At 42.5% G+C, this 26,167-nt stretch overlaps 1 protein-coding gene and 2 pseudogenes across 1 annotated transcript; all 3 read left to right on the top strand.

Annotated features, from left to right (window-relative positions):
- Window positions 1–651: 651 nt before the first annotated feature.
- On the top strand, window positions 652–1,718 carry LOC132437522 (transcriptional adapter 2-alpha pseudogene; annotated as a pseudogene).
- A 3,655-nt stretch (window positions 1,719–5,373) lies between these two features.
- On the top strand, window positions 5,374–23,565 carry LOC132438656 (sodium/potassium ATPase inhibitor SPAI-2). Its single transcript, XM_060032913.1, has 6 exons — window positions 5,374–5,455; window positions 6,297–6,598; window positions 6,841–6,897; window positions 22,059–22,167; window positions 23,015–23,312; window positions 23,538–23,565. Exons 1-6 carry the CDS (start codon window positions 5,374–5,376, stop codon window positions 23,563–23,565), a joined length of 876 nt encoding a protein of 291 aa, XP_059888896.1.
- LOC132437521 (transcriptional adapter 2-alpha pseudogene) lies at window positions 17,315–18,423 on the top strand (annotated as a pseudogene).
- Window positions 23,566–26,167: the final 2,602 nt, after the last annotated feature.

Raw genomic sequence — 26,167 nt, 5'->3', positions numbered from 1 at the left:
TTATATCATATTAGAATTAGTTGTTCCTTGATTGCCTTTTCTTATGAAGAAATCTGATCCTAATGCTTCTTTTTGGTCAAATAATTGTTGACTGTTGATTCCATCTCTCGGATAGTTACAATATTATTCAGATTTTCTACTTTTTCTGGTGTCTGTTTCAATTTAGAAAGTTCTTTTTTCTATGGTCCCTTTTGTATCATTTAGATTTTTTTTTTTGGCACATGAATTGAAAGAAAATAATGAACCAATTTCACCAGTTTAAGGATATCATGAAGCAGAAATGCAGAAGTCCAGAGCAGAAGTAACCAAACAACAGGAGGCAATATCTAGATAAGAGGAGGAAAGGGTGCCACCCTGAGCTGTTTTGTGCAGGTCTAAGAATGAGTTAAAATTTTTATTTAGGCGGAGGAGGGGGACGCGGTGAGGGGGGTGGTGGTCAGCTTTGGTGTATGTGTTGGCCAGTTCTGAAATCTCCTTGAAAGATCCCTACATTGAGGAAGATCAAAGCAACAGTCTTTGCCAACTGGGAAATGGACCGTTTGAGTTCCTTTAGCATGTTTCACTCGAGGATTTGAGTACAAGAAACATCAAAGTATTCACACTTACGAAATAATGACCTCAGATTTTCCTGTTCTTGACCCCAGCTGGACTGCTCAAGAAGAAATGGCCCTTTTAGAAGCTGTGATGGACTGCGGCTTTGGAAATTGACAGGATGTAGCCAATCAAATGTGCACCAAGACCAAGGAGGAGTGAAGCATTTCATCAGTAACCATCTGTTTGCATCTACCCTGCTGAACCTGAAGCAAGCAGAGGAGGCAAAAACTGCTGACACAGCCATTCCATTTCACTCTACAGATGACCCTCCCCGACCTACCTTTGACTCCTTGCTTTCTCGGCACATGGCAGATTTCAATGAGGAATTTGACAATTATTCAGAAGAGGACTTGAGAGACATTGATTTTGTTGAAGATGACTCGGACATTTTACACACTCTGAAGATGGCTGTTGTAGATATCTATCATTCTAGGTTAAAGGAGAGACAAAGGAGAAAAAAAATTATAAGAGACCATGGATCAATCAACCTTAGAAAATTTCAGTTAATGGAATGGCGGTATCCCAAGCTAGTCCAAGAGCCTTCAGAAACAATGAGGCGATTTGCAAGGATAGTGGCGCCGGTGGAGCATGACAAGTTCATTGAAAGCCATGCATTGGAATTCGAACTCCGAAGGGAAATCAAGAGGCTCCAGAAATACAGGACAGCAGGCATTACCAATTTTTGTAGTGCCAGAACCTAGGATCCCCTCAGAAAGACTCCAGAAGAGGAACGTCTCAAACGCCCTATGCTCCCAGAGGTTCTCCAGTACATCCAGGACCGTAGCGCCTGCCAGCAGTGGCTCCGCCGGCAGGCTGACGTTGATTCTGGCCTGAGTCCTTCCGTACCAATGGCTTCGAATTCAGGTAGACGAAGTGCACCGCCCTTGAACCTCACTGGCCTCCCTGGCACAGAGAAGTTGAATGAAAAAGAAAAGGAGCTCTGTCAGATGGTGAGGTTGTTCCCAGGAGCCTATTTGGAATACAAATCTGCTCTACTGAACGAATGTAACAAGCAAGGAGGCTTGAGACTGGCACAGGCAAGAACACTCATCAAGACAGACGTGAACAAAACATGGGAAATCTATGATTTCCTCATCTGAGAAGGACACATCACTGAAGCCTGAGGCTCTCTGGGCCTAGTGGGCCAAAGGACAGTACGGGCATTCTGGAGTTTGTTTCTGAGCTGAATTCTCCTTGTAAAAAGAGGGGAAGAAACAAAGGAAACCTTAACTTGTATGAATGTCTACGTTCTTCTCCACCCTGCTTTAAAATACTCCTGTTGTTGGTACTGTGCTGCAGAGTTACGTGCTAGATAAGCTATTATTAATTGTGTGCGGGCATTCTTTCCTAACACCGCTTGTAACGAAAACAAGAACCATGGTACCTCACATCACAGTGTTGGTAGAAATAGAACTAAACCAGTCTTTAGTCCCAGGAGTCCAGCTCAGATCCTTGTACTTGCTTGGGAGGTTGGTTTGCTGATTATCTGTTTTGCCTTCAAACATTACAGACAGATTTAAAATAAAGAGGTTATAGAGAGAGAAAGCTTTCTTCTTATGTCTGAGGATTTCTTTTAAGCTGACAACTTATGTTTATGAGCAAAGAGGAGGAAAATCTCCCCATGATGGTCTTGTCCCAAACTGCATCTTCAACGTTAATGTCTGGCTTTGTAACCTGCAGTCTGGCTGTCTAATCTGCAGTAGACTTTTGAGGAGGTGGCACCGGATATAAAATGTCTCTGTTAGTTTTAGAATTAATGGATTAAAATGTTTTGCTACTTAATTTGTGGGTGTGTCAAATATTCTGGTAACTAAAGCACACTTAGGGTGTTGGATGCACACCTCATCATGCTGCACTGTCTCTGCTAACATGTGTGTCCTGGGCTCACCCTGTTCTCACCCTTGGCTTCCCTGGGTGCCAGACCCCTGTGGATGGAGGTGATGCAATTAACCTCAGTGTTGCTTAGATTAAGACCTAAACCCTAATTTCTCAATGGTGAAAGGCTAGCCTACAATAAGGAGTTACTTGTAAAACAAAGGGAAAGCCTTTTCATATGTGGAACTCACTAGTTATGAGGGTGAGTGACCCCACCATATCTGAAACTTCGTCTTCAAATCTTTCTGCACAATAAGAAGCCAAACTCTGAGTCAGGGTTTTCCCTTTTCTGTTAGAAGCAACGTTGTATAGAAATACTTCAGAATCCGCACAAATTACCTCCAGTAGCCGACTGATTCTTTAATTCCTTCAACATTCAAAATATCTAATTCACATATTACATGCTTTGTTGGAAGTATCTGCTCAAACTTCTTGACTGATGTAAATATGCATGCAGTTTGTTAATAGATTTCATCTATGGGGTAACAAATGAAACGGAAACTCTTAGGATCTGAGGGAAACAGAATAAAAGACTTCAGTGTTTAAAAAAAATTTTTTAGGGCTTCCCTGGTGGCGCAGTGGTTGAGAGTTCGCCTGCCGATGCAGGAGACACGGGTTCGTGCCCCAGTCTGGGAAGATGCCACATGCCGCGGAGCTGCTGGGCCCGTGAGCCATGGCCGCTGAGCCTGCGCGTCCGGAGCCTGTGCTCTGCAACGGGAGAGGCCACAACAGTGAGGGGCCCGCGTATCGCAAAAAAAAAAAATTATTTATAAACCGTATCACAGACAAAGGACCTTTCTCTATAATAGATAAAGAGTGCTTAGAAATTAAAAAGAAAAAGGTTAATGACTGTATAGGAAAATGAGCAAAAGAAATGAAGTTTTCAGGTAAAGAAATATAAGTGGCTTTTAAAATATGAAGAAATGCTTGAAATAATTCATGATAGAGAAATGCTAACTAAACATTTCAGCAATGTATCACTTCTCACCCATCAGATTGATAAAAATCTCAAAGATTTTGCTCATGTTCAATTTTACTAGCTGATCCAAATTTACTTTCAAATCGGTTGCATGAATATATACTCTCACTAGTAATGTGTGAGGGTTTCTTTTCTCTACAGGTCAACAAGAAAAAGATAGACACCCAATTAGAAATGAGCAAGATGCTTGAATTAACAGAAAATTAGAAAATCCAAGAAAGTGTTGCCTCTGTGGAGGATGGAGAGGGAAGAAATTGGATAGGAGTAAAGGCTAATAGGGTAATAGGCTGTAGAGTAAATAGTCTCCTTTTTCACCTGGCACGTGAGTACAGGCTTCCATTGTAATGCTTTAATTCTTTAAAGAATATAGGTATGTTCTACACAATTCTTTTGTTTGTATAGCTTACTTTGCAGTGAGCTTTTTAAAAATTTTTTTTAAAGTAGCCTGCAGACTCTAATGTTCTGACATTTGTTTATATCTCCTTAGTGTTTCAGCATTGGTAGGCATGTGGTCCGAGCCCAAAGAGACAAAGGTGAAGATTTAAACAACTGGCTTACTATAAAATAATTAGTTTGCTTCAATCGCTCTCTCACCCAGAGCTCAACTGTCATTTCCACAATTCAGGTTCTGTCCCTGACAACACCCAACTCACCCAACAACACCCAATTCATTTTTATTACTCTGAACTATGGTAGCAATGACAAAATACCTTCTCAGACTAGCTTAGGCAGAAAGCCAATTTATTGGGTCATAACTGAACTAGGGGAAGGGTGTGGGAAGAGCTACTCTCAAGATAAAGGGGAATGAAGGGCTGGTTTGTGCCTTCCGATTCCTCTCTCACCATCATTTCTCTGATTTTCTAAGTGAATTAGTTTCCTTTTTCTTGCACAGTTAACCTACTCCCAGACTGGAACCATAGCTTCTGGAGTTCCCAGGCTCAACTCTACCACCTTTACCAAAAGGAGGGACTTCCCCCTTCCCCTTAGTGTCTATTCAAATAAAGGACATCAGTAGACCTGAGACACACACACACACACACACACACGCACCCTGCTGTGACTGGGGGTCAGGCTTTCATGATCAGCAGTCCCCATTAGATTCCTAAGTTGATGGTACAAAGAAACAAGAGTTCTTCAGAAGAAGCAGCATGCTGTTCTAAGAAGGAGGAAGCCATGTTGGATGTATGCACTGTAGATGTCCACCTTATAGATGATTTATATTTTCTTCCTTTTATTTTATGGGTGTTTTCTCTCTTCTGACTGTGATTTCAAGGGCATCATGCCATTCCAGATGTCAAATTCCACCTTCCCTGTTACTTTCTTGGGGCATTTCAGAGACTACCTGTGAAATGGAAAAGTACACTGATTAGTCATTAGACGTCCAAGGCAAACATGCCTTTGAGAGTTTTTCTTGGGGTTAGGGGAGAATGAAAGAAAAGCCCAGCTTGATGCTGGGAGGGGTAAACTGTTAGGGTAGGTCTGGGTGGGTCTTGCAGGAACAGGGAGTAACTGGGGAACACCTTGCCTATGAAAACTGAACACCAGACCTACCACTGACTTGTTAAATGACCATGGGTGATTCCTTTCTCTTCTTGGGGCTCCATATTCTTTCTATTCTAAGTATGAAGAATTTGGCTGTAATGGTGCCCAAGGGGAGCCAGCCCTGCTTCTTTGTGAGAAAGTGAGGTAGCTATTGGGGCTATGAGAGATGATGCAACAGTAACTGCCATTTCTCCCTGTAAATAATCCTTGGGGAAGGGCCCAAGGTGCTTCCCAGGATGGAGGTGGATATTTCCTGGTAGAACTAAGAAAATGCACCCCTTGTCCCTTGTGAAACCACAGACCCACCCTTGGCACCCGGCCAAGCTGGAGCTGCATAAAACTAGGTTTGGCCTCAGCTCTTAGCCATTCACCTTCCTGACAACATGAAGTCCAGAAACTTCTTGATCCTGGTGGTAGTGCTTCTTGTCCTTGGGACGCTGGTGGCACAGGCAGCTGTCGTAAGAGGTGAATAGGGAAGTGGCCTGGGTGGGGCTGGGTTGGGTTGAGGAGAGGATGTTGGGGGCAGCCTGGGTACTGACAGGGGGTACTTCCAGAGCAGCAGGCAGGGCTAGAGCCCACTCTTCAGCCTGGACAGTAGGTTTCCAGCGTATCCAGAGAAGTAGGAAGTTGCCTACTAGACTCTACATGCTTTCCACCCCAGGACTGAGATATCAGGGCTGTTTGTGGAAGGAGTGTTGTTACATGACCTTGGCCTCAAGTGTTGATACTTGGACAGAACGTTCAATGAAGTGAGGGGTCCCAGGAATCTGGTCGCTGGGTGTGGGGTCTGTCCCCTGCCTGTCTGCCCCGTAAGATCACCTGTCATCAGTCCTCTAAGAGAAGGTTAAGAACCAACAGGGCCTCAAAAATCATGTAGTTTGAAGACCCCTATTTTCCAAAGGAGGACATTGAGACTTAGGGAGGGGTGAGGATTTGTCAAGACAGTCTCCAGATCCAGGATGGAGCTCAGGTCTCCTGGTAAGTGTCTCACGGCTCCTTTCCTTTCCATTAAGTTTCCTCAGAGATGCCAAAGTGACACCTCTGAAAGACACTTCAGTCTGGCATATCCTCGTGAGGACCCTAAGACCCAGAATGGAGGGTGAGGGGAAGAAATGGACACCCGAGGAACCCCGGTCCCAGCCTTCCAAGAGCACAGACCCCAGCTAGCCCTTGAGATAGCTCCCCTATCTCAAGTCACATTTTGAGGGACACTGCAGTGAACAGTGGCTGGACCTGGAGGAAAGACTAGATAGTTAAAGCAGGTACACTGTTCTAAATGTGGGGATATTTCTTTGTTGTCCTAAAGGTCAAGGCACTACGAAAGGCAATGTTCTGATCAAAGGACAAGATCCAGTCGAAGGTCAAGATCCAGTCGAAAGTCAAGATCCAGTCGAAGGTCAAGAAGATCCAGTCAAAGGTCAAGATCTAGTCGAAGGTCAAGATCCAGTCGAAGGTCAAGAAGATCCAGTCAGATTCCTACATTCCACTAAGAATGGCTACTGCCCCAGTGTTCCGTTCCAGTGCGGCTTAAAACATCCCACTAACAAATGTTCGACAGATGCTCAATGCTGGGGGCGCAAGAAGTGCTGTGTGGGCTATTGCGGGAATGTCTGTAAGGATCCCCAGTGAGGTGAGAACTGGGTGGAGGAAGAGGTGGCCTGTGAAGGCACAGAAAGGCTGAGAGGTGGAGAGTGATCCTAGGTTGGTGGGGGAGAGGACATGGGGAGGTGATGGAGAGACCGAGGGGTCTCGTCCTGAGAGGGATGACAAGTGGACTTGGTCCTGCCTCCCACTGCCTCTGAGTCTTTGACCTGCTGAATCACATCTCTGATTCTCTTTTCTCCTACCAGGTGGAGTCTGTTCTTGCTGCACCGGTGAAGTGCCCAGGGATGCAGATCCTGGTGCCTGTAGCGCTACCCTCTCCCGCACTGCCCATTCTTCCTTTCATCCGGGCGCCCAAACCTGGGATGCCTCTCTCATGGACTCTCCAATAAAAGACCACTTTCTACTCCATTTGTTTCTGGCTCCTATGACTTCTGGGCCCCTGGAAGCTCTGGGGAGATGGGTGTGGAGTTGGGACTTCCAGTCCCCAGTGGCGAGTGGAGAGGGACCCACGGCAGATGTTACTGTTGTGTGAAGGAGAGCGGGGGCAGGAACGAAAGGCCCATTCCTAGGGTTCACTGTAGAAATCCAATAATCAACCCAAGAACTGCAGCCTCTATTTCACCAGGAAATGGAAACCTAGACATTTTGCCTTTGGCCTTGGACCGGGGAAATAAAACCTAAAACCTTCCCAATTGACCCCTACTTCTGACCTGGCTATGATCAACCCTGTCAGTGTGACTAGCCAACCCTTGTGGCTAAATCTATAGCTCCCTCCTTCTTTTCCTTTCATGTTTCCCAGGGATCTATGTCCTCCCAAGAAGACATAGAAACACATGCTGGGAAATCCCTGCTCATGAAGCATTTCTCCTATTCATGCCTGAGGGGCCTCCAATAACACATAATTCCTTTGGGTTAAGCGATATCCTCTCCCAGCTTTCTATTTGAAGATGTGAACGAGGACGCAAGACACACTGAGTCCCTGATCCTTTCTTGTGATCGCTGATTAATGTTCTCTGGAGATGTACAAGTTGGGGTAGAGCAGACTCGAGGAGTGAAGACAGCAGAAGGGTGTATGTTGGGCAAACTTGGATGACCTCGTGGCTCTGCTGTTGGCTCACCTGCCCCACTGTCCTTGGACAATGAAGTTCTCAGGGAAGGTCAAAGCCACAGGGGGAGGAGCATTTGGGGTGAAGTGGGCAGAGCACAGGCTTGGGCGTCAGGAGACCCGAGTTCTAGCCCCAGCCTCCTCCCCAGTTGTTGGATGACCTCAGACAAATCTCTGAGCCTCAGTTGTCTACTCATTCTGAGGGGGGTTGAATGAAATCATTCTGGAAATATAATAATGAATGTCAATTCAGCCCTGACATTATGGCCCTAAAACACCTCTTCTTTCTGTGTGTGTGTTGGGTTCCTGCTAGAGGGGAGGTGGGGAGCAGAGGCTTTGTTGAGGGTGAGAGAACAGAGAGCCCGCTGCCCCTTGGTCCCTCCCAGGGGCCTACAAGCCAGGGTTTTCCTCTCATTCTCCAGGGGATGGACTGGACTGCACATCTTGGAGCACAGGTGAGATCAGTGGCTAAACTTCTGGCCTGACAAACACGTAATACACCATTGGTGGTAAGAACAGTTTCTGTGTTTTAGTGTTTTCTCTGTTCCAGATCCTGTACTAAATATGTTATCTGTATTGTCTTATTTATTTTTCATTAGAACTCTCTCAGATGGGTAGTATACACATCTTTAATTTTGTTAAGAGTTTGAAGCCCATGAAAGCTTCACTTAATCACCCAAAGACACACAGTGAGTATGTGATGATAAATCCTATTTAAAAATTAAGCTAAATCCTATTTTTATTTTTAATTTTTTTGGCTGCACCATGTGGTTTATAAGATCTTAGTTCCCCAACCAGGGATTGAACCCCAGCCCACGGCAGTGAAAGCGCTGAGTCCTAACCACTGGACTGCCAGGGAATTCCCATAAATCCTATTTTTATTATAAACTAGCAATAACCAGAAAATGGAATGGAAAAAAATTCCCACTTATAATATCAACACAATTAAACCGCTCAACAAATAAACTTAATGAGAGACAGGCAGAACTTTAAAAAAGAAATGTAAACAAGTGTTCATGTAGCACATAAAAAAGTCTTGAATAAATAATTAACATGCTCCCGAATGTGAAGATTCTGTATGGTGAAGATAGCAGTATTTACCCCTTCGATTTTGTCTCTTTTGCCCCAGCTTTATTTATTTATTATTATTTTAAAATAAATTTATTTATTTTGGGCTGCGTTGGATCTTCCTTGCTGTGCACAGCCTTCCTGTAGTTGTGGCGAACGGGGGCTACTCTTCGTTGCGGTGCGTGGGCTTCTCATTGTGGTGGCTTCTCTTGTTACAGAGCATGGGCTCTAGGCGTGTGGGCTTCAGTAGTTGCTGTGCGTGGGCTCAGTAGTGGTGGCGTGCAGACTTCAGTAGTTGTGGCTCGCAGGGTCTAGAGCACAGGCTCAGTAGTTGTGGCGCACGGGCTTAGTTGCTCCGTGGCATGTGGGATCTTCCTAGACCAGGGCTTGAACGCGTGTCCCCTGCATTGGCAGCCGGATTCTTAACCACTGCGCCACCAGGGAAGCCCCCCTCCCCCCACCTTTAATGAGATAAAAATTGACATATAACATGAATGTTTGAGGTGTACAATGTGGTGATTTGATACATGTATACCCTGCAAAATGTTTACCACAGTAAGAATAGTTAAATCCTTCACGTCATGTAATTACCATTTTGTTTTTGCTGTTGTTATCATGAAAATATTAAAGCGCTACTTTCATAGCAACTTTCAAGGATAAAATACTTTTGTCCCTGCACACCCTCCCTTGGTGATTTTGGCACTGGATTTACAAAACAATCCAAGCAAGGGGTTAGGGACAAAGAAAAGTCTGTGGGTAGATGTACTTTCCCCCCCACGCTTTTTTTTAACATCTTTATTGGGGTATAATTGCTTTACAATGGTGTGTTAGTTTCTGCTTTATAACAAGGTGAATCAGTTATACATACACATATGTCCCCATATCTCTTCCCTCTTGCAACTCCCTCCCTCCCACCCTCCCTATCCCACTCCTCTAGGTGGTCACAAAGCACCAAGCTGATCTCCCTGTGCTATGCGGCTGCTTCCCACTAGCTATCTATTTTACGTTTGGTAGTGTATATATGTCCATGCCATTCTCTCACTTTGTCCCAGCTTACCCTTCCCCCTCCCCGTATCCTCAAGTCCATTCTCTAGCAGGTCTGCATCTTTATTCCTGTCTTGCCCCTAGGTTCTTCTGACCATTATTTTTCTTTCTTTTTTTTTTAGATTCCATATATATGTGTTAGCATATGGTATTTGTTTTTCTCTTTCTGACTTACTTCACTCTGTATGACAGTCTCTAGGTCCATCCACCTCACTACAAATAACTCAGTTTCGTTCCTTTTTATGGCTGAGTAATATTCCATTGTATATAAGTGCCACATCTTCTTTATCCATTCATCTGTCGATGGACACTTAGGTGGCTTCCATGTCCTGGCTATTGTAAATAGAGCTGCAATGGACATTTTGGTACATGACTCTTTTTGAATTATGGTTTTCTCAGGGTATATGCCCAGTAGTGGGATTGCTGGGTCTTATGGTAGTTCTATTTGTAGTTTTTTAAGGAACCTCCATACTATTCTCCATAGTGGCTGTATCAATTTACATTCCCACCAACAGTTCAAGATGGTTCCCTTTTCTCCACACCCTGTCCAGCAGTTATTGTTTGTAGATTTTTTGATGATGGTCATTCTGACCGGTGTGAGATGACATATCATTGTAGTTTTGATTTGCATTTATCTAATGATTAATGATGTTAAACATTCTTTCATGTGTTTGTTGGCAATCTGTATATCTTCTTTGGAGAAATGTCTATTTAGGTCTTCTGCCCATTTTTGGATTGGGTTGTTTGTTTTTTTGATATTGAGCTGCATGAGTTGCTTGTATGTTTTGGAGATTAATCCTTTGTCAGTTGTTTCATTTGCAAATGTTTTCTCCCATTCTGAGGGATGTCTTTTGGTCTTGTTTATGGTTTCCTTTGCTGTGAAAAAGCTTTTAAGTTTCATAAGGTCCCATTTGTTTATTTTTGTTTTTATTTCCATTTCTCTAGGAGGTGGGTCAAAAAGGATCTTGCTGTGATTTATGTCATGGAGTGTTCTGCCTATGTTTTCCTCTAAGAGTTTGATGGTGTCTGGCGTTACATTTAGGTCTTCAATCCATTTTGAGTTTATTTTTGTGTATGGTGTTAGGGAGTATTCTAATTTCATTCTTTTACATGTAGCTGTCCAGTTTTCCCAGCACCACTTATTGAAGAGACTGTCTTTTCTCCACTGTATATTCTTGCCTCCTTTATCAAAGATAAAGTGACCATATGTGCATGGGTTTATCTCTGGGCTTTCTATCCTGTTCCATTGATCTATATTTCTGTTTTTGTGCCAGTACCATATTGTCTTGATTACTGTAGCTTTGTAGTGTAGTCTGAAGTCAGGGAGTCTGATTCCTCCAGATCCATGTTTTTCCCTCAAGACAATTTGGCTGTTCGGGGTCTTTTGTGTCTCCATACAAATTTTAAGATTTTTTTGTTCTAGTTCTATAAAAAATGCCATTGGTAATTTGTTAGGGATTGCATTGAATCTGTAGATTGCCTTTGGTAGTATAGTCATTTTCACAATATTGATTCTTCCAATCCAAGAACATGGTATATCTCTCCATCTGTTTGGATCATCTTAATTTCTTTCATCAGTGTCTTATAGTTTTCTGCATACAGGTCTTTGGTCTCCCTAGGTAGGTTTATTCCTAGGTATTTCATTCTTTTTGTTGCAATGGTAAATGGGAGTGATTCCTTAATTTCTCTTTCAGACTTTTCATCATTAGTGTATAGGAATGCAAGAGATTTCTGTGCATTAATTTTGTATCCTGCTACTTTACCAAATTCATTGATTAGCTCTAGTAGTTTTCTGGTGGCATTTTTAGGATTCTCTATGTATAGTATCATGTCATCTACAAACAGTGACAGTTTTCCTCCTTCTTTTTCAATTTGTATTCCTTCTATTTCTTTTTCTTCTCTGATTGCTGTGGCTAGGACTTCCAAAATTATGTTGAGTAATGGTGGTAAGAGTGGACATCCTTGTCTTGTTCCTGATCTTAGAGGAAATGCTTTCAGTTTTTCACCACTGAGAATGATGTTTGCTGTGGGTTTGTAATATATGGCCTTTATTATTTTGAGGTAGGTTCCCTCTATGCCCACTTTCTGGAGAGTTTTTATCATAAATGGGTGTTGAATTTTGTCAAAAGCTTTTTCTGCATCTATTGAAATGATCATATGGTTTTTCTTCTTCAATTTGTTAATATGGTGTATCACATTGATTGATTTGCATATATTGAAGTATGCTTGCATCCCTGGGATAAATACCACTTGATCATGGTGTATGATCCTTTTAATGTGCTGCTGGATTCTGTTTGCTAGTATTTTGTTGAGGATTTTTGCATCTATATTCATCAGTGCTATTGATCTGTAATTTTCTTTTTTTGTAGTAACTTTGTCTGGTTTTGGTATCAGGGTGATGGTGGCCTCATAGAATGAGTTTGGGAATGTTCCTTCCTCTGCAATTTTTTGGAAGAGTTTGAGAAGGATGGGTGTTAGCTCTTCTCTAAATTTGCAAATTTTACTTGCATTCACAATGTGAGCTTTTAATATGTAGACTCAAATCTTTTATTTCAGAGATATTTTCCTCAATTATAGTTTTAAATAATTCTTCTATTTTGTTGTTTTGATTTTCTTCTTTGTGGGACTTGATTTATGTGTCTGGTGAATCTCCATTGACTTCTTAATATTTAAGACTCTCTCTGTATTTTTAAGCTACTTCTTCATTTTTATTCATGTTCTTTGCTTTTCTTATGTTTTCCATTTTCTTCCTTACTTTACTTAGTCCTTATTTATGAAATGGTTTTGTCCTTTTCTTCAATTTCTCTACTGTCTTTCAGATTCCATTTCACATCTCCCTGCTATTTTGCTATCTCTTCTTTGAGTTTCTGTATTTCTGCTTTATGATGGTTCCTCATACCTTTAATTTGCTTTACTAATTTTAAACGTTTATTTTAGAATATCAGTTTTTCTCAGCTTTGTGGTGACATTGTACTGGGGATTTTAAAAATCCTGTTTTAAATGCTTTTAAGCTTTGCTACTCATTTCTGTTTTTTAAAAAGGAGTATTTTTGTATGGTCTATGATTTCTAAATTTCTTTCTTATTTTAAAATCAGTAGATTTTCATGGACCAGTTATTGAAAGGAATATCTTACTGGAGTGGGATGGGTTGGAGGTTAGAATAGTTTCCTTAGTTTCTTAGCTCAAGGGCTCCCTCCTCTGTTGCTACAATAACGGACAGTTTTCTTAATACACGTGTGGACTTCTTTGATTGTTAAGTACTCATCTGAAATAGGAGGGCTTCCGCCATCAGCCATGGCCACTAAGAGATATTACACCAACATTTCAAGGTAATAACCTCTCTCAGTACTCCATATTCTTTTTCCCCGATGCATTTTCTTTTATCTTTCTTTTTTTTTTTTTTTATCTCCCAACACTTGTGTCCGACCTTTCTTGTTCTCAGACCCGTTCACTTCAACGCCCACGCAAGGTGGGTGCTTTGTCTTCTGGGAGGTGAATATTTGCTGATGTTTGGAAGTGTAAGTGTGGGAGGGTGCAGGAGTATGGCAGGTACCTGCAGTGTCTTCATCAACAAGCATTTCAACTGATCCCAGAATGCCTTCCTGCAGGGGTTGTAAAGCAAATGCTTATCTTTTCCCAGACTCTTTCACATCCAGGATTGCACGTGTGATTTGGGTTCTTACAGTGGAATGTGCTCGTACAATAGCTGAAGTTCTTTTTCTGCTTGAACTACCTAGAGTGATTTCTTTTGATTGCATCAGAATAACGCATTATTATATTTTTACATTATGACACATAATTTAAGCATCTCTTCTTAACACTTGCATTAATGATTACATGTATATAGGGACTTCCCTGGTGGTCCAGTGGGTAAGACTCGGTGCTCCCAATGCAAGGGACCTGGGTTCGATCCCTGGTCTGGGAAATAGGTCCCACATGCGTGCCACAACTAAGAATCTACATGCCTCAACTAAGAAGCTCACAAGCCGCAGCTATAAGACCCCACATGTCGCAACAAAGACCCCGTGCAGCCAAAATACATAAATAAATTAAATAAATATTTTTAAAAAGTGATTACATGTATATAATCACTTCTTTAGATACAACTCTCAATTAGCCTTTCTCCACTCACATGGTTGCTTAAGTTCTTTATTCTTTATGAATTTTAATTTTCTTTATCTGATATGTTCAGATCACTTTTGCTGTGATGAAATAAAATTCATATTTTCAGGCAGGACAAAAAAAAATTAAACATAAAATTCTCTCTCTGCATTCGTTTGGGTCTCTTCCCTCCCTCCCTGATAAGCAGTGTGCATCTGCATTACACATTAACCAAACCTCCTCAAAGATAAGAGTGTCTGTTTGACCATAAAGATAATTTTTTCCCCTTTCTTTTGACACTAGCAGTGCAACTTCTTAAAAGAATAGCATTCTTTCCCAACTCTGTAGTGGTCATGGACTTGCTGCTCTCTTTGTATGTGCTTACCCGGACTATGTATCGTTGGTGAACTTTGTGTAAAGTATCAGTATGTCATTTTGATGTATGATCCTTTGTCTCGAAAATGTATATGACTGTGCCTTCAACTTCCACCTGGTGGAACAGTTTCTCAGAGCTTCCTGAGAGTCTGTATTCCGGATTATAATTCTCAGTTTGGCTCAAATAAAATTCCCTCTTTTCTTCTTTTTTTTTTTTTTTTTTTTCCAGTACTTGGGCCTCTCACTGTTGTGGCCTCTTCCGTTGCGGAGCACAGGCTCTGGACGCGCAGGCTCAGCGGCCATGGCTCACGGGCCCAGCCGCTCCGAGGCATGTGGGATCCTCCCAGACCGGGGCACGAACCAGTGTCCCCTGCATCGGCAGGCGGACTCTCAACCACTGCGCCACCAGGGAGCCCCCCTCTTTTCTTCTTAACTTGACTGTTAACTGAAGTTTCGTCGACAGTTGTGACAAGCAAAAAAATTAGAAACTAATACATATAAAGGAAAAACTACTCATACTTGTCCCCTCCCATCATCATCATGTAACCAATGTTCACAGCAGAGTGTATTCCTTCAAACTCTTTTCCTTTTTCATACATAAACATTGTCAGGAGTTCTATATTCGACTGAAATATTATCAAAACACATATATTACTCTCCTACTTTTTTTTCTGTTGGTAAGATTTCATGGACATTTATATTTATAAATGTAATAGGATCACATCAGACTTGATGAGTTCTTTGGTAAAGCAATATTTATTTATTTATTTGTTTGTTTTTATTTGCCTTCTTCTTCCTTCTATCCTACCTTTTTAACCTGTATCCTCCTATCATCCACTCAGGGAATGTATATTAATATTATGATGTGCAGCCTTCTTAATATAACCAAAGTGATATTTGTTTACTACAGCCAAGTTGAAAACATACTCTCATTATGTGCAATCATCTGTTTTTGGACTCTCTATTCTGTTTCATTTACATATCTATCATTGTTGTAATACCACTTTATCATAATTATTACAGCTTTAAAATAAACCTTGATATTTCCTATATCAAGTCTTATTAAATTATTCTTCAAGAGTATCTTGGCTATCTTGTCTTTTGCACTTTTTGTATGCATTTTAGAATTATATTGCCTTTTTTTTTTTTTTTTTTTTGGTTTACTTTTACAAAAACCTTTCTGGGGGTTTGATAGCATTGAGACTAAAAATCAGTTTGAAGAGAATTGGCATCCTTATCATATTCAGTCTTCCAATCCATGAACATGGTATACCTTTCTGATTTGAGGATGTTAAAAAATGTCTCTCACTAAAGTTTTCTAATTTCCTATGTAGTGGTTCTGCACAAACTTTATTACATTTATCCATAAGCTCTTCATATTTTATATAATTATATATATCAATAAAATTTCATTTACTGATTTGTATTGTTGATGTATAGAGTACCATTGATTTTTGTATAGTTCCTTTGTATGTGTCTGTCATAATAAACTCTCATGGATTCTAAAAATTTATCTGTAGATTTGTCTGGAATTTTTTGAACACAGTTGCATCATCTTTGAATAATGACAGTTTTGTTTTTTCTTTCCAATACTTACTTGCACCTTTTATTTCTTCTACTTGTCTGATGCTATAGAATAGGGTATCCCGAATAATATTGAACAGAATTGGGAATAGTTCCTGATTTTATAAGGAGAGGTTAAAACCTTTCACATTTGTGTATGATGTTTGCTATGGGGTAGTTTTTATCACTTTAAAAGAATTATTCTTCATTCCTAATTTGCTATTTTTATATTGCAACTGCATCTTGAATTTTATTGCATGCTGCTCTATATCTAAGCTTATATTTTTTCTTTAATCTGTTAGTGTGGTGAATTACATTAATTGAGTTTCTAGCATTAAACTACCTTTGATAGCTAAGATAAATTAAAATTAGTCACAAAAAATTGTCCTTTTTGCATATTACTGCATTCAGGTGGTAAGTGACTTATTTAGGATTTTTGTGTTCATGAATCTATGTTCTATGAGTGAGACTGGCTTAGAATCTTCCTTTTTCATAGTATCCTTGTTGAGAATTTTATTTATTTATTTATTTGTTTATTTTTATTATTATTTTTTGTGGTATGTGGGCCTCTCACTGTTGTGGCCTCTCCTGCTGCGGAGCACAAGCTCCGGACGCGCAGGCCCAGTGGCCATGGCCCACGGGCCCAGCCGCCCCGTGGCATGCGGGATCCTCCCGGACCAGGGCACGAACCCGTGCCCCCTGCATCGGCAGGTGGACTCCCAACCACTGCGCCACCAGGGAAGTCCCAAGAATTTTATTTTTTAACAGCTTTATTGAGCTATAATTGACACAAATTCTTATTAAGTTCTGGTATCAAGATTATGTTTACTTCATAAAACGTGCTGGAAATTGTGTCTTATTTTCTATTTATATCATATTAGAATTAGTTGTTCCTTGATTGCCTTTTCTTATGAAGAAATCTGATCCTAATGCTTCTTTTTGGTCAAATAATTGTTGACTGTTGATTCCATCTCTAGGATAGTTACAATATTATTCAGATTTTCTACTTTTTCTGGTGTCTGTTTCAATTTAGAAAGTTTTTTTTTCTATGATCCCTTTTGTATCATTTAGATTTTTTTTTTGGCACATGAATTGAAAGAAAATAATGAACCAATTTCACCAGTTTAAGGATATCATGAAGCAGAAATGCAGAAGTCCAGAGCAGAAGTAACCAAACAACAGGAGGCAATATCTAGATAAGAGGAGGAAAGGGTGCCACCCTGAGCTGTTTTGTGCAGGTCTAAGAATGAGTTAAAATTTTTATTTAGGCGGAGGAGGGGGACGCGGTGAGGGGGGTGGTGGTCAGCTTTGGTGTATGTGTTGGCCAGTTCTGAAATCTCCTTGAAAGATTCCTACATTGAGGAAGATCAAAACAACAGTCTTTGCCAACTGGGAAATGGACCGTTTGAGTTCCTTTAGCATGTTTCACTCGAGGATTTGAGTACAAGAAACATCAAAGTATTCACACTTACGAAATAATGACCTCAGATTTTCCTGTTCTTGACCCCAGCTGGACTGCTCAAGAAGAAATGGCCCTTTTAGAAGCTGTGATGGACTGCGGCTTTGGAAATTGACAGGATGTAGCCAATCAAATGTGCACCAAGACCAAGGAGGAGTGAAGCATTTCATCAGTAACCATCTGTTTGCATCTACCCTGCTGAACCTGAAGCAAGCAGAGGAGGCAAAAACTGCTGACACAGCCATTCCATTTCACTCTACAGATGACCCTCCCCGACCTACCTTTGACTCCTTGCTTTCTCGGCACATGGCAGATTTCAATGAGGATTTGACAATTATTCAGAAGAGGACTTGAGAGACATTGATTTTGTTGAAGATGACTCGGACATTTTACACACTCTGAAGATGGCTGTTGTAGATATCTATCATTCTAGGTTAAAGGAGAAAAAAAATTATAAAAGACCATGGATCAATCAACCTTAGAAAATTTCAGTTAATGGAACGGCGGTATCCCAAGCTAGTCCAAGAGCCTTCAGAAACAATGAGGCGATTTGCAAGGATAGTGGTGCCGGTGGAGCATGACAAGTTCATTGAAAGCCATGCATTGGAATTCGAACTCCGAAGGGAAATCAAGAGGCTCCAGAAATACAGGACAGCAGGCATTACCAATTTTTGTAGTGCCAGAACCTAGGATCCCCTCAGAAAGACTCCAGAAGAGGAACGTCTCAAACGCCCTATGCTCCCAGAGGTTCTCCAGTACATCCAGGACCGTAGCGCCTGCCAGCAGTGGCTCCGCCGGCAGGCTGACGTTGATTCTGGCCTGAGTCCTTCCGTACCAATGGCTTCGAATTCAGGTAGACGAAGTGCACCGCCCTTGAACCTCACTGGCCTCCCTGGCACAGAGAAGTTGAATGAAAAAGAGAAGGAGCTCTGTCAGATGGTGAGGTTGTTCCCAGGAGCCTATTTGGAATACAAATCTGCTCTACTGAATGAATGTAGCAAGCAAGGAGGCTTGAGATTGGCACAGGCAAGAACACTCATCAAGACAGACGTGAACAAAACATGGGAAATCTATGATTTCCTCATCTGAGAAGGACACATCACTGAAGCCTGAGGCTCTCTGGGCCTAGTGGGCCAAAGGACAGTACGGGCATTCTGGAGTTTGTTTCTGAGCTGAATTCTCCTTGTAAAAAGAGGGGAAGAAACAAAGGAAACCTTAACTTGTATGAATGTCTACGTTCTTCTCCACCCTGCTTTAAAATACTCCTGTTGTTGGTACTGTGCTGCAGAGTTACGTGCTAGATAAGCTATTATTAATTGTGTGCGGGCATTCTTTCCTAACACCTCTTGTAACGAAAACAAGAACCATGGTACCTCACATCACAGTGTTGGTAGAAATAGAACTAAACCAGTCTTTAGTCCCAGGAGCCCAGCTCAGATCCTTGTACTTGCTTGGGAGGTTGGTTTGCTGATTATCTGTTTTGCCTTGAAACATTACAGACAGATTTAAAATAAAGAGGTTATAGAGAGAGAAAGCTTTCTTCTTATGTCTGAGGATTTTTTTTAAGCTGACAACTTATGTTTATGAGCAAAGAGGAGGAAAATCTCCCCATGATGGTCTTGTCCCAAACTGCATCTTCAACTTTAATGTCTGGCTTTGTAACTTGCAGTCTGGCTGTCTAATCTGCAGTAGACTTTTGAGGAGGCGGCACCGGATATAAAATGTCTCTGTTAGTTTTAGAATTAATGGATTAAAATGTTTTGCTACTTAATTTGTGGGTGTGTCAAATATTCTGGTAACTAAAGCACACTTAGGGTGTTGGAGGCACACCTCATCATGCTGCACTGTCTCTGCTAACATGTGTGTCCTGGGCTCACCCTGTTCTCACCCTTGGCTTCCCTGGGTGCCAGACCCCTGTGGATGGAGGTGATGCAATTCACCTCAGTGTTGCTTAGATTAAGACCTAAACCCTAATTTCTCAATGGTGAAAGGCTAGCCTACAATAAGGAGTTACTTGTAAAACAAAAGGAAAGCCTTTTCATATATGGAACTCTCTAGATATGAGGGTGAGTGACCCCACCATATTTGAAACTTCGTCCTCAAATCTTTCTGCACAATAAGAAGCCAAACCCTGAGTCAGGGTTTTCCCTTTTCTGTTAGAAGCAACGTTGTATAGAAATACTTCAGAATCCGCACAAATTACCTCCAGTAGCCGACTGATTCTTTAATTCCTTCAACATTCAAAATATCTAATTCACATATTACATGCTTTGTTGGAAGTATCTGCTCAAACTTCTTGACTGATGTAAATATGCATGCAGTTTGTTAATAGATTTCATCTATGGGGTAACAAATGAAATGGAAACTCTTAGGATCTGAGGGAAACAGAATAAAAGACTTCAGTGTTTAAAAAAATTTTTTTAGGGCTTCCCTGGTGGCGCAGTGGTTGAGAGTTCGCCTGCCGATGCAGGAGACACGGGTTCGTGCCCCAGTCTGGGAAGATGCCACATGCCGCGGAGCTGCTGGGCCCGTGAGCCATGGCCGCTGAGCCTGCGCGTCCGGAGCCTGTGCTCTGCAACGGGAGAGGCCACAACAGTGAGGGGCCTGCGTATCGCAAAAAAAAAAAATTATTTATAAACCGTATCACAGACAAAGGACCTTTCTCTATAATAGATAAAGAGTGCTTAGAAATTAAGAAGAAAAAGGTTAATGACTATATAGGAAAATGAGCAAAAGAAATGAAGTTTTCAGGTAAAGAAATATAAGTGGCTTTTAAAATATGAAGAAATGCTTGAAATAATTCATGATAGAGAAATGCTAACTAAACACTTCAGCAATGTATCACTTCTCACCCATCAGATTGATAAAAATCTCAAAGATTTTGCTCATGTTCAATTTTACTAGCTGATCCAAATTTACTTTCAAATCGGTTGCATGAATATATACTCTCACTAGTAATGTGTGAGGGTTTCTTTTCTCTACAGGTCAACAAGAAAAAGATAGACCACCCAATTAGAAATGAGCAAGATGCTTGAATTAACAGAAAATTAGAAAATCCAAGAAAGTGTTGCCTCTGTGGAGGATGGAGAGGGAAGAAATTGGATAGGAGTAAAGGCTAATAGGGTAATAGGCTGTAGAGTAAATAGTCTCCTTTTTCACCTGGCACGTGAGTACAGGCTTCCATTGTAATGCTTTAATTCTTTAAAGAATATAGGTATGTTCTACACAATTCTTTTGTTTGTATAGCTTACTTTGCAGTGAGCTTTTTAAAATTTTTTTTTAAAGTAGCCTGCAGACTCTAATGTTCTGACATTTGTTTATATCTCCTTAGTGTTTCAGCATTGGTAGGCATGTGGTCCGAGTCCAAAGAGACAAAGGTGAAGATTTAAACAACTGGCTTACTATAAAATAATTAGTTTGCTTCAATCGCTCTCTCACCCAGAACTCAACTGTCATTTCCACAATTCAGGTTCTGTCCCTGACAACACCCAACTCACCCGACAACACCCAATTCATTTTTATTACTCTGAACTATGGTAGCAATGACAAAATACCTTCTCAGACTAGCTTAGGCAGAAAGCCAATTTATTGGGTCATAACTGAACTAGGGGAAGGGTGTGGGAAGAGCTGCTCTCAAGATAAAGGGGAATGAAGGGCTGGTCTGTGCCTTCCGATTCCTCTCTCACCATCATTTCTCTGATTTTCTAAGTGAATTAGTTTCCTTTTTCTTGCACAGTTAACCTACTCCCAGACTGGAACCATAGCTTCTGGAGTTCCCAGGCTCATCTCTACCACCTTTACCAAAAGGAGGGACTTCCCCCTTCCCCTTAGTGTCTATTCAAATAAAGGACATCAGTAGACCTGAGACACACACACACACACACACACACACACACGCACCCTGCTGTGACTGGGGGTCAGGCTTTCATGATCAGCAGTCCCCATTAGATTCCTAAGTTGATGGTACAAAGAAACAAGAGTTCTTCAGAAGAAACAGCATGCTGTTCTAAGAAGGAGGAAGCCATGTTGGATGTATGCACTGTAGATGTCCACCTTATAGATGATTTATATTTTCTTCCTTTTATTTTATGGGTGTTTTCTCTCTTCTGACTGTGATTTCAAGGGCATCATGCCATTCCAGATGTCAAATTCCACCTTCCCTGTTACTTTCTTGGGGCATTTCAGAGACTACCTGTGAAATGGAAAAGTACACTGATTAGTCATTAGACGTCCAAGGCAAACATGCCTTTGAGAGTTTTTCTTGGGGTTAGGGGAGAATGAAAGAAAAGCCCAGCTTGATGCTGGGAGGGGTAAACTGTTAGGGTAGGTCTGGGTGGGTCTTGCAGGAACAGGGAGTAACTGGGGAACACCTTGCCTATGAAAACTGAACACCAGACCTACCACTGACTTGTTAAATGACCATGGGTGATTCCTTTCTCTTCTTGGGGCTCCATATTCTTTCTATTCTAAGTATGAAGAATTTGGCTGTAATGGTGCCCAAGGGGAGCCAGCCCTGCTTCTTTGTGAGAAAGTGAGGTAGCTATTGGGGCTATGAGAGATGATGCAACAGTAACTGCCATTTCTCCCTGTAAATAATCCTTGGGGAAGGGCCCAAGGTGCTTTCCAGGATGGAGGTGGATATTTCCTGGTAGAACTAAGAAAATGCACCCCTTGTCCCTTGTGAAACTACAGACCCACCCTTGGCACCCGGCCAAGCTGGAGCTGCATAAAACTAGGTTTGGCCTCAGCTCTTAGCCATTCACCTTCCTGACAACATGAAGTCCAGAAACTTCTTGATCCTGGTGGTAGTGCTTCTTGTCCTTGGGACGCTGGTGGCAAAGGGAGCTGTCGTAAGAGGTGAATAGGGAAGTGGCCTGGGTGGGGCTGGGTTGGGTTGAGGAGAGGATGTTGGGGGCAGCCTGGGTACTGACAGGGGGTACTTCCAGAGCAGCAGGCAGGGCTAGAGCCCACTCTTCAGCCTGGACAGTAGGTTTCCAGCGTATCCAGAGAAGTAGGAAGTTGCCTACTAGACTCTACATGTTTTCCACCCCAGGACTGAGATATCAGGGCTGTTTGTGGAAGGAGTGTTGTTACATGACCTTGGCCTCAAGTGTTGATACTTGGACAGAACGTTCAATGAAGTGAGGGGTCCCAGGAATCTGGTCGCTGGGTGTGGGGTCTGTCCCCTGCCTGTCCGCCCCGTAAGATCACCTGTCATCAGTCCTCTAAGAGAAGGTTAAGAACCAACAGGGCCTCAAAAATCATGTAGTTTGAAGACCCCTATTTTCCAAAGGAGGACACTGAGACCTAGGGAGGGGTGAGGATTTGTCAAGACAGTCTCCAGAGCCAGGATGGAGCTCAGGTCTCCTGGTAAGTGTCTCACGGCTCCTTTCCTTTCCATTAAGTGTCCTCAGAGATGCCAAAGTGACACCTCTGAAAGACACTTCAGTCTGGCATATCCTCGTTAAGGCCCTAAGACCCAGAATGGAGGGTGAGGGGAAGAAATGGACACCCGAGGAACCCCGGTCCCAGCCTTCCAAGAGCACAGACCCCAGCTAGCCCTTGAGATAGCTCCCCTATCTCAAGTCACATTTTGAGGGACACTGCAGTGAACAGTGGCTGGACCTGGAGGAAAGACTAGTTAAAGTTAGTTAAAGCAGGTACACTGTTCTAAATGTGGGGATATTTCTTTGTTGTCCTAAAGGTCAAGGCACTACGAAAGGCAATGTTCTGATCAAAGGACAAGATCCAGTCGAAGGTCAAGGTCCAGTCGAAGGTCAAGATCCAGTCGAAGGTCAAGATCCAGTCGAAGGTCAAGATCCAGTCAAAGGTCAAGAAGATCCAGCCATATTCCCACAGCCCGCTAGGCCTGGCCGCTGCCCCACGGTTCTGTACCAGTGCCCCTTCAAAAATCCAACTTACGAATGTATGAAAGATGCTCATTGCGCGGCGGACAAGAAGTGCTGTGTGGGCAGTTGCGGGAATGTCTGTGTGTATCCCTGGTGAGGTGAGAACTGGGTGGAGGAAGAGGTGGCCTGTGAAGGCACAGAAAGGCTGAGAGGTGGAGAGTGATCCTAGGTTGGTGGGGGAGAGGACATGGGGAGGTGATGGAGAGACCGAGGGGTCTCGTCCTGAGAGGGATGACAAGTGGACTTGGTCCTGCCTCCCACTGCCTCTGAGTCTTTGACCTGCTGAATCACATCTCTGATTCTCTTTTCTCCTACCAGGTGGAGTCTGTTCTTGCTGCACCGGTGAAGTCCCCAGGGATGCAGATCCTGGTGCCTGTAGCGCTACCCTCTCCCGCACTGCCCATTCTTCCTTTCATCCGGGCGCCCAAACCTGGGATGCCTCTCTCATGGACTCTCCAATAAAAGACCACTTTCTACTCCATTTGTTTCTGGCTCCTATGACTTCTGGGCCCCTGGAAGCTCTGGGGAGATGGGTGTGGAGTTGGGACTTCCAGTCCCCAGTGGCGAGTGGAGAGGGACCCACGGCAGATGTTACTGTTGTGTGAAGGAGAGCGGGGGCAGGAACGAAAGGCCCATTCCTAGGGTTCACTGTAGAAATCCAATAATCAACCCAAGAACTGCAGCCTCTATTTCACCAGGAAATGGAAACCTAGACATTTTGCCTTTGGCCTTGGACCGGGGAAATAAAACCTAAAACCTTCCCAATTGACCCCTACTTCTGACCTGGCTATGATCAACCCTGTCAGTGTGACTAGCCAACCCTTGTGGCTAAATCTATAGCTCCCTCCTTCTTTTCCTTTCATGTTTCCCAGGGATCTATGTCCTCCCAAGAAGACATAGAAACACATGCTGGGAAATCCCTGCTCATGAAGCATTTCTCCTATTCATGCCTGAGGGGCCTCCAATAACACATAATTCCTTTGGGTTAAGCGACATCCTCTCCCAGCTTTCTATTTGAAGATGTGAACGAGGACGCAAGACACACTGAGTCCCTGATCCTTTCTTGTGATCGCTGATTAATGTTCTCTGGAGATGTACAAGTTGGGGTAGAGCAGACTCGAGGAGTGAAGACAGCAGAAGGGTGTATGTTGGGCAAACTTGGATGACCTCGTGGCTCTGCTGTTGGCTCACCTGCCCCACTGTCCTTGGACAATGAAGTTCTCAGGGAAGGTCAAAGTCACAGGGGGAGGAGCATTTGGGGTGAAGTGGGCAGAGCACAGGCTTGGGCGTCAGGAGACCCGAGTTCTAGCCCCAGCCTCCTCCCCAGTTGTTGGATGACCTCAGACAAATCTCTGAGCCTCAGTTGTCTACTCATTCTGAGGGGGGTTGAATGAAATCATTCTGGAAATATAATAATGAATGTCAGTTCAGCCCTGACATTATGGCCCTGAAACACCTCTTCTTTCTGTGTGTGTGTTGGGTTCCTGCTAGAGGGGAGGTGGGGAGCAGAGGCTTTGTTGGGGGTGAGAGAACAGAGAGCCCGCTGCCCCTTGGTCCCTCCCAGGGGCCTACAAGCCAGGGTTTTCCTCTCATTCTCCAGGGGATGGACTGGACTGCACATCTTGGAGCACAGGTGAGAGCAGTGGCTAAACTTCTGGCCTGACAAACACGTAATACACCATTGGTGGTAAGAACAGTTTCTGTGTTTTAGTGTTTTCTCTGTTCCAGATCCTGTACTAAATATGTTATCTGTTTTGTCTTATTTATTTTTCATTAGAACTCTCTCAGATGGGTAGTATACACATCTTTAATTTTGTTAAGAGTTTGAAGCCCATGAAAGCTTCACTTAATCACCCAAAGACACACAGTGAGTATGTGATGATAAATCCTATTTAAAAATTAAGCTAAATCCTATTTTTATTTTTAATTTTTTTGGCTGCACCATGTGGTTTATAAGATCTTAGTTCCCCAACCAGGGATTGAACCGCAGCCCACGGCAGTGAAAGCGCTGAGTCCTAACCACTGGACTGCCAGGGAATTCCCATAAATCCTATTTTTATTATAAACTAGCAATAATCAGAAAATGGAATGGAAGAAAATTCCCACTTATAATATCAACACAATTAAACCGCTCAACAAATAAACTTAAAGAGAGACAGGCAGAACTTTAAAAAAGAAATGTAAACAAGTGTTCATGTAGCACATAAAAAAGTCTTGAATAAATAATTAACATGCTCCCGAATGTGAAGATTCTGTATGGTGAAGATAGCAGTATTTACCCCTTCGATTTTGTCTCTTTTCCCCCAGCTTTATTTATTTATTATTATTTTAAAATAAATTTATTTATTTATTTATTTTGGGCTGCGTTGGGTCTTCCTTGCTGTGCACAGCCTTCCTGTAGTTGTGGCGAACGGGGGCTACTCTTCGTTGCGGTGCGTGGGCTTCTCATTGTGGTGGCTTCTCTTGTTGCAGAGCATGGGCTCTAGGCGTGTGGGCTTCAGTAGTTGCTGTGCGTGGGCTCAGTAGTGGTGGCGTGCGGACTTCAGTAGTTGTGGCTCGCAGGGTCTAGAGCACAGGCTCAGTAGTTGTGGCGCACGGGCTTAGTTGCTCCGTGGCATGTGGGATCTTCCTAGACCAGGGCTTGAACGCGTGTCCCCTGCATTGGCAGCCGGATTCTTAACCACAGCACCACAAGGGAAGCCCCCCTCCCCCCACCTTTAATGAGATAAAAATTGACATATAACATGAATGTTTGAGGTGTACAATGTGGTGATTTGATACATGTATACCCTGCAAAATGTTTACCACAGTAAGAATAGTTAAATCCTTCACGTCATGTAATTACCATTTTGTTTTTGCTGTTGTTATCATGAAAATATTAAAGTGCTACTTTCATAGCAACTTTCAAGGATAAAATACTTTTGTCCCTGCACACCCTCCCTTGGTGA

Source organism: Delphinus delphis, chromosome 15 (genome assembly GCF_949987515.2).
Source record: "Delphinus delphis chromosome 15, mDelDel1.2, whole genome shotgun sequence".
Taxonomy (NCBI): Eukaryota; Metazoa; Chordata; class Mammalia; order Artiodactyla; family Delphinidae; genus Delphinus; species Delphinus delphis.
Note: the sequence above shows the minus strand (reverse complement) of the source record. Positions and strands in the feature narration are given on the sequence as shown.

Excerpts from the sequence above, each read along its gene's own strand:
- LOC132438656 (XM_060032913.1), top strand. The coding sequence starts at position 5,374 with ATGAAGTCCAGAAACTTCTTGATCCTGGTGGTAGTGCTTCTTGTCCTT. Across the intron at positions 6,898-22,058 it reads GGATGCAGATCCTGGTGCCT|CTCTTAGCCATTCACCTTCC; the intron begins GTAGCGCTACCC and ends GTTTGGCCTCAG. Across the intron at positions 23,313-23,537 it reads AATGTCTGTGTGTATCCCTG|GTGGAGTCTGTTCTTGCTGC; the intron begins GTGAGGTGAGAA and ends TTCTCCTACCAG.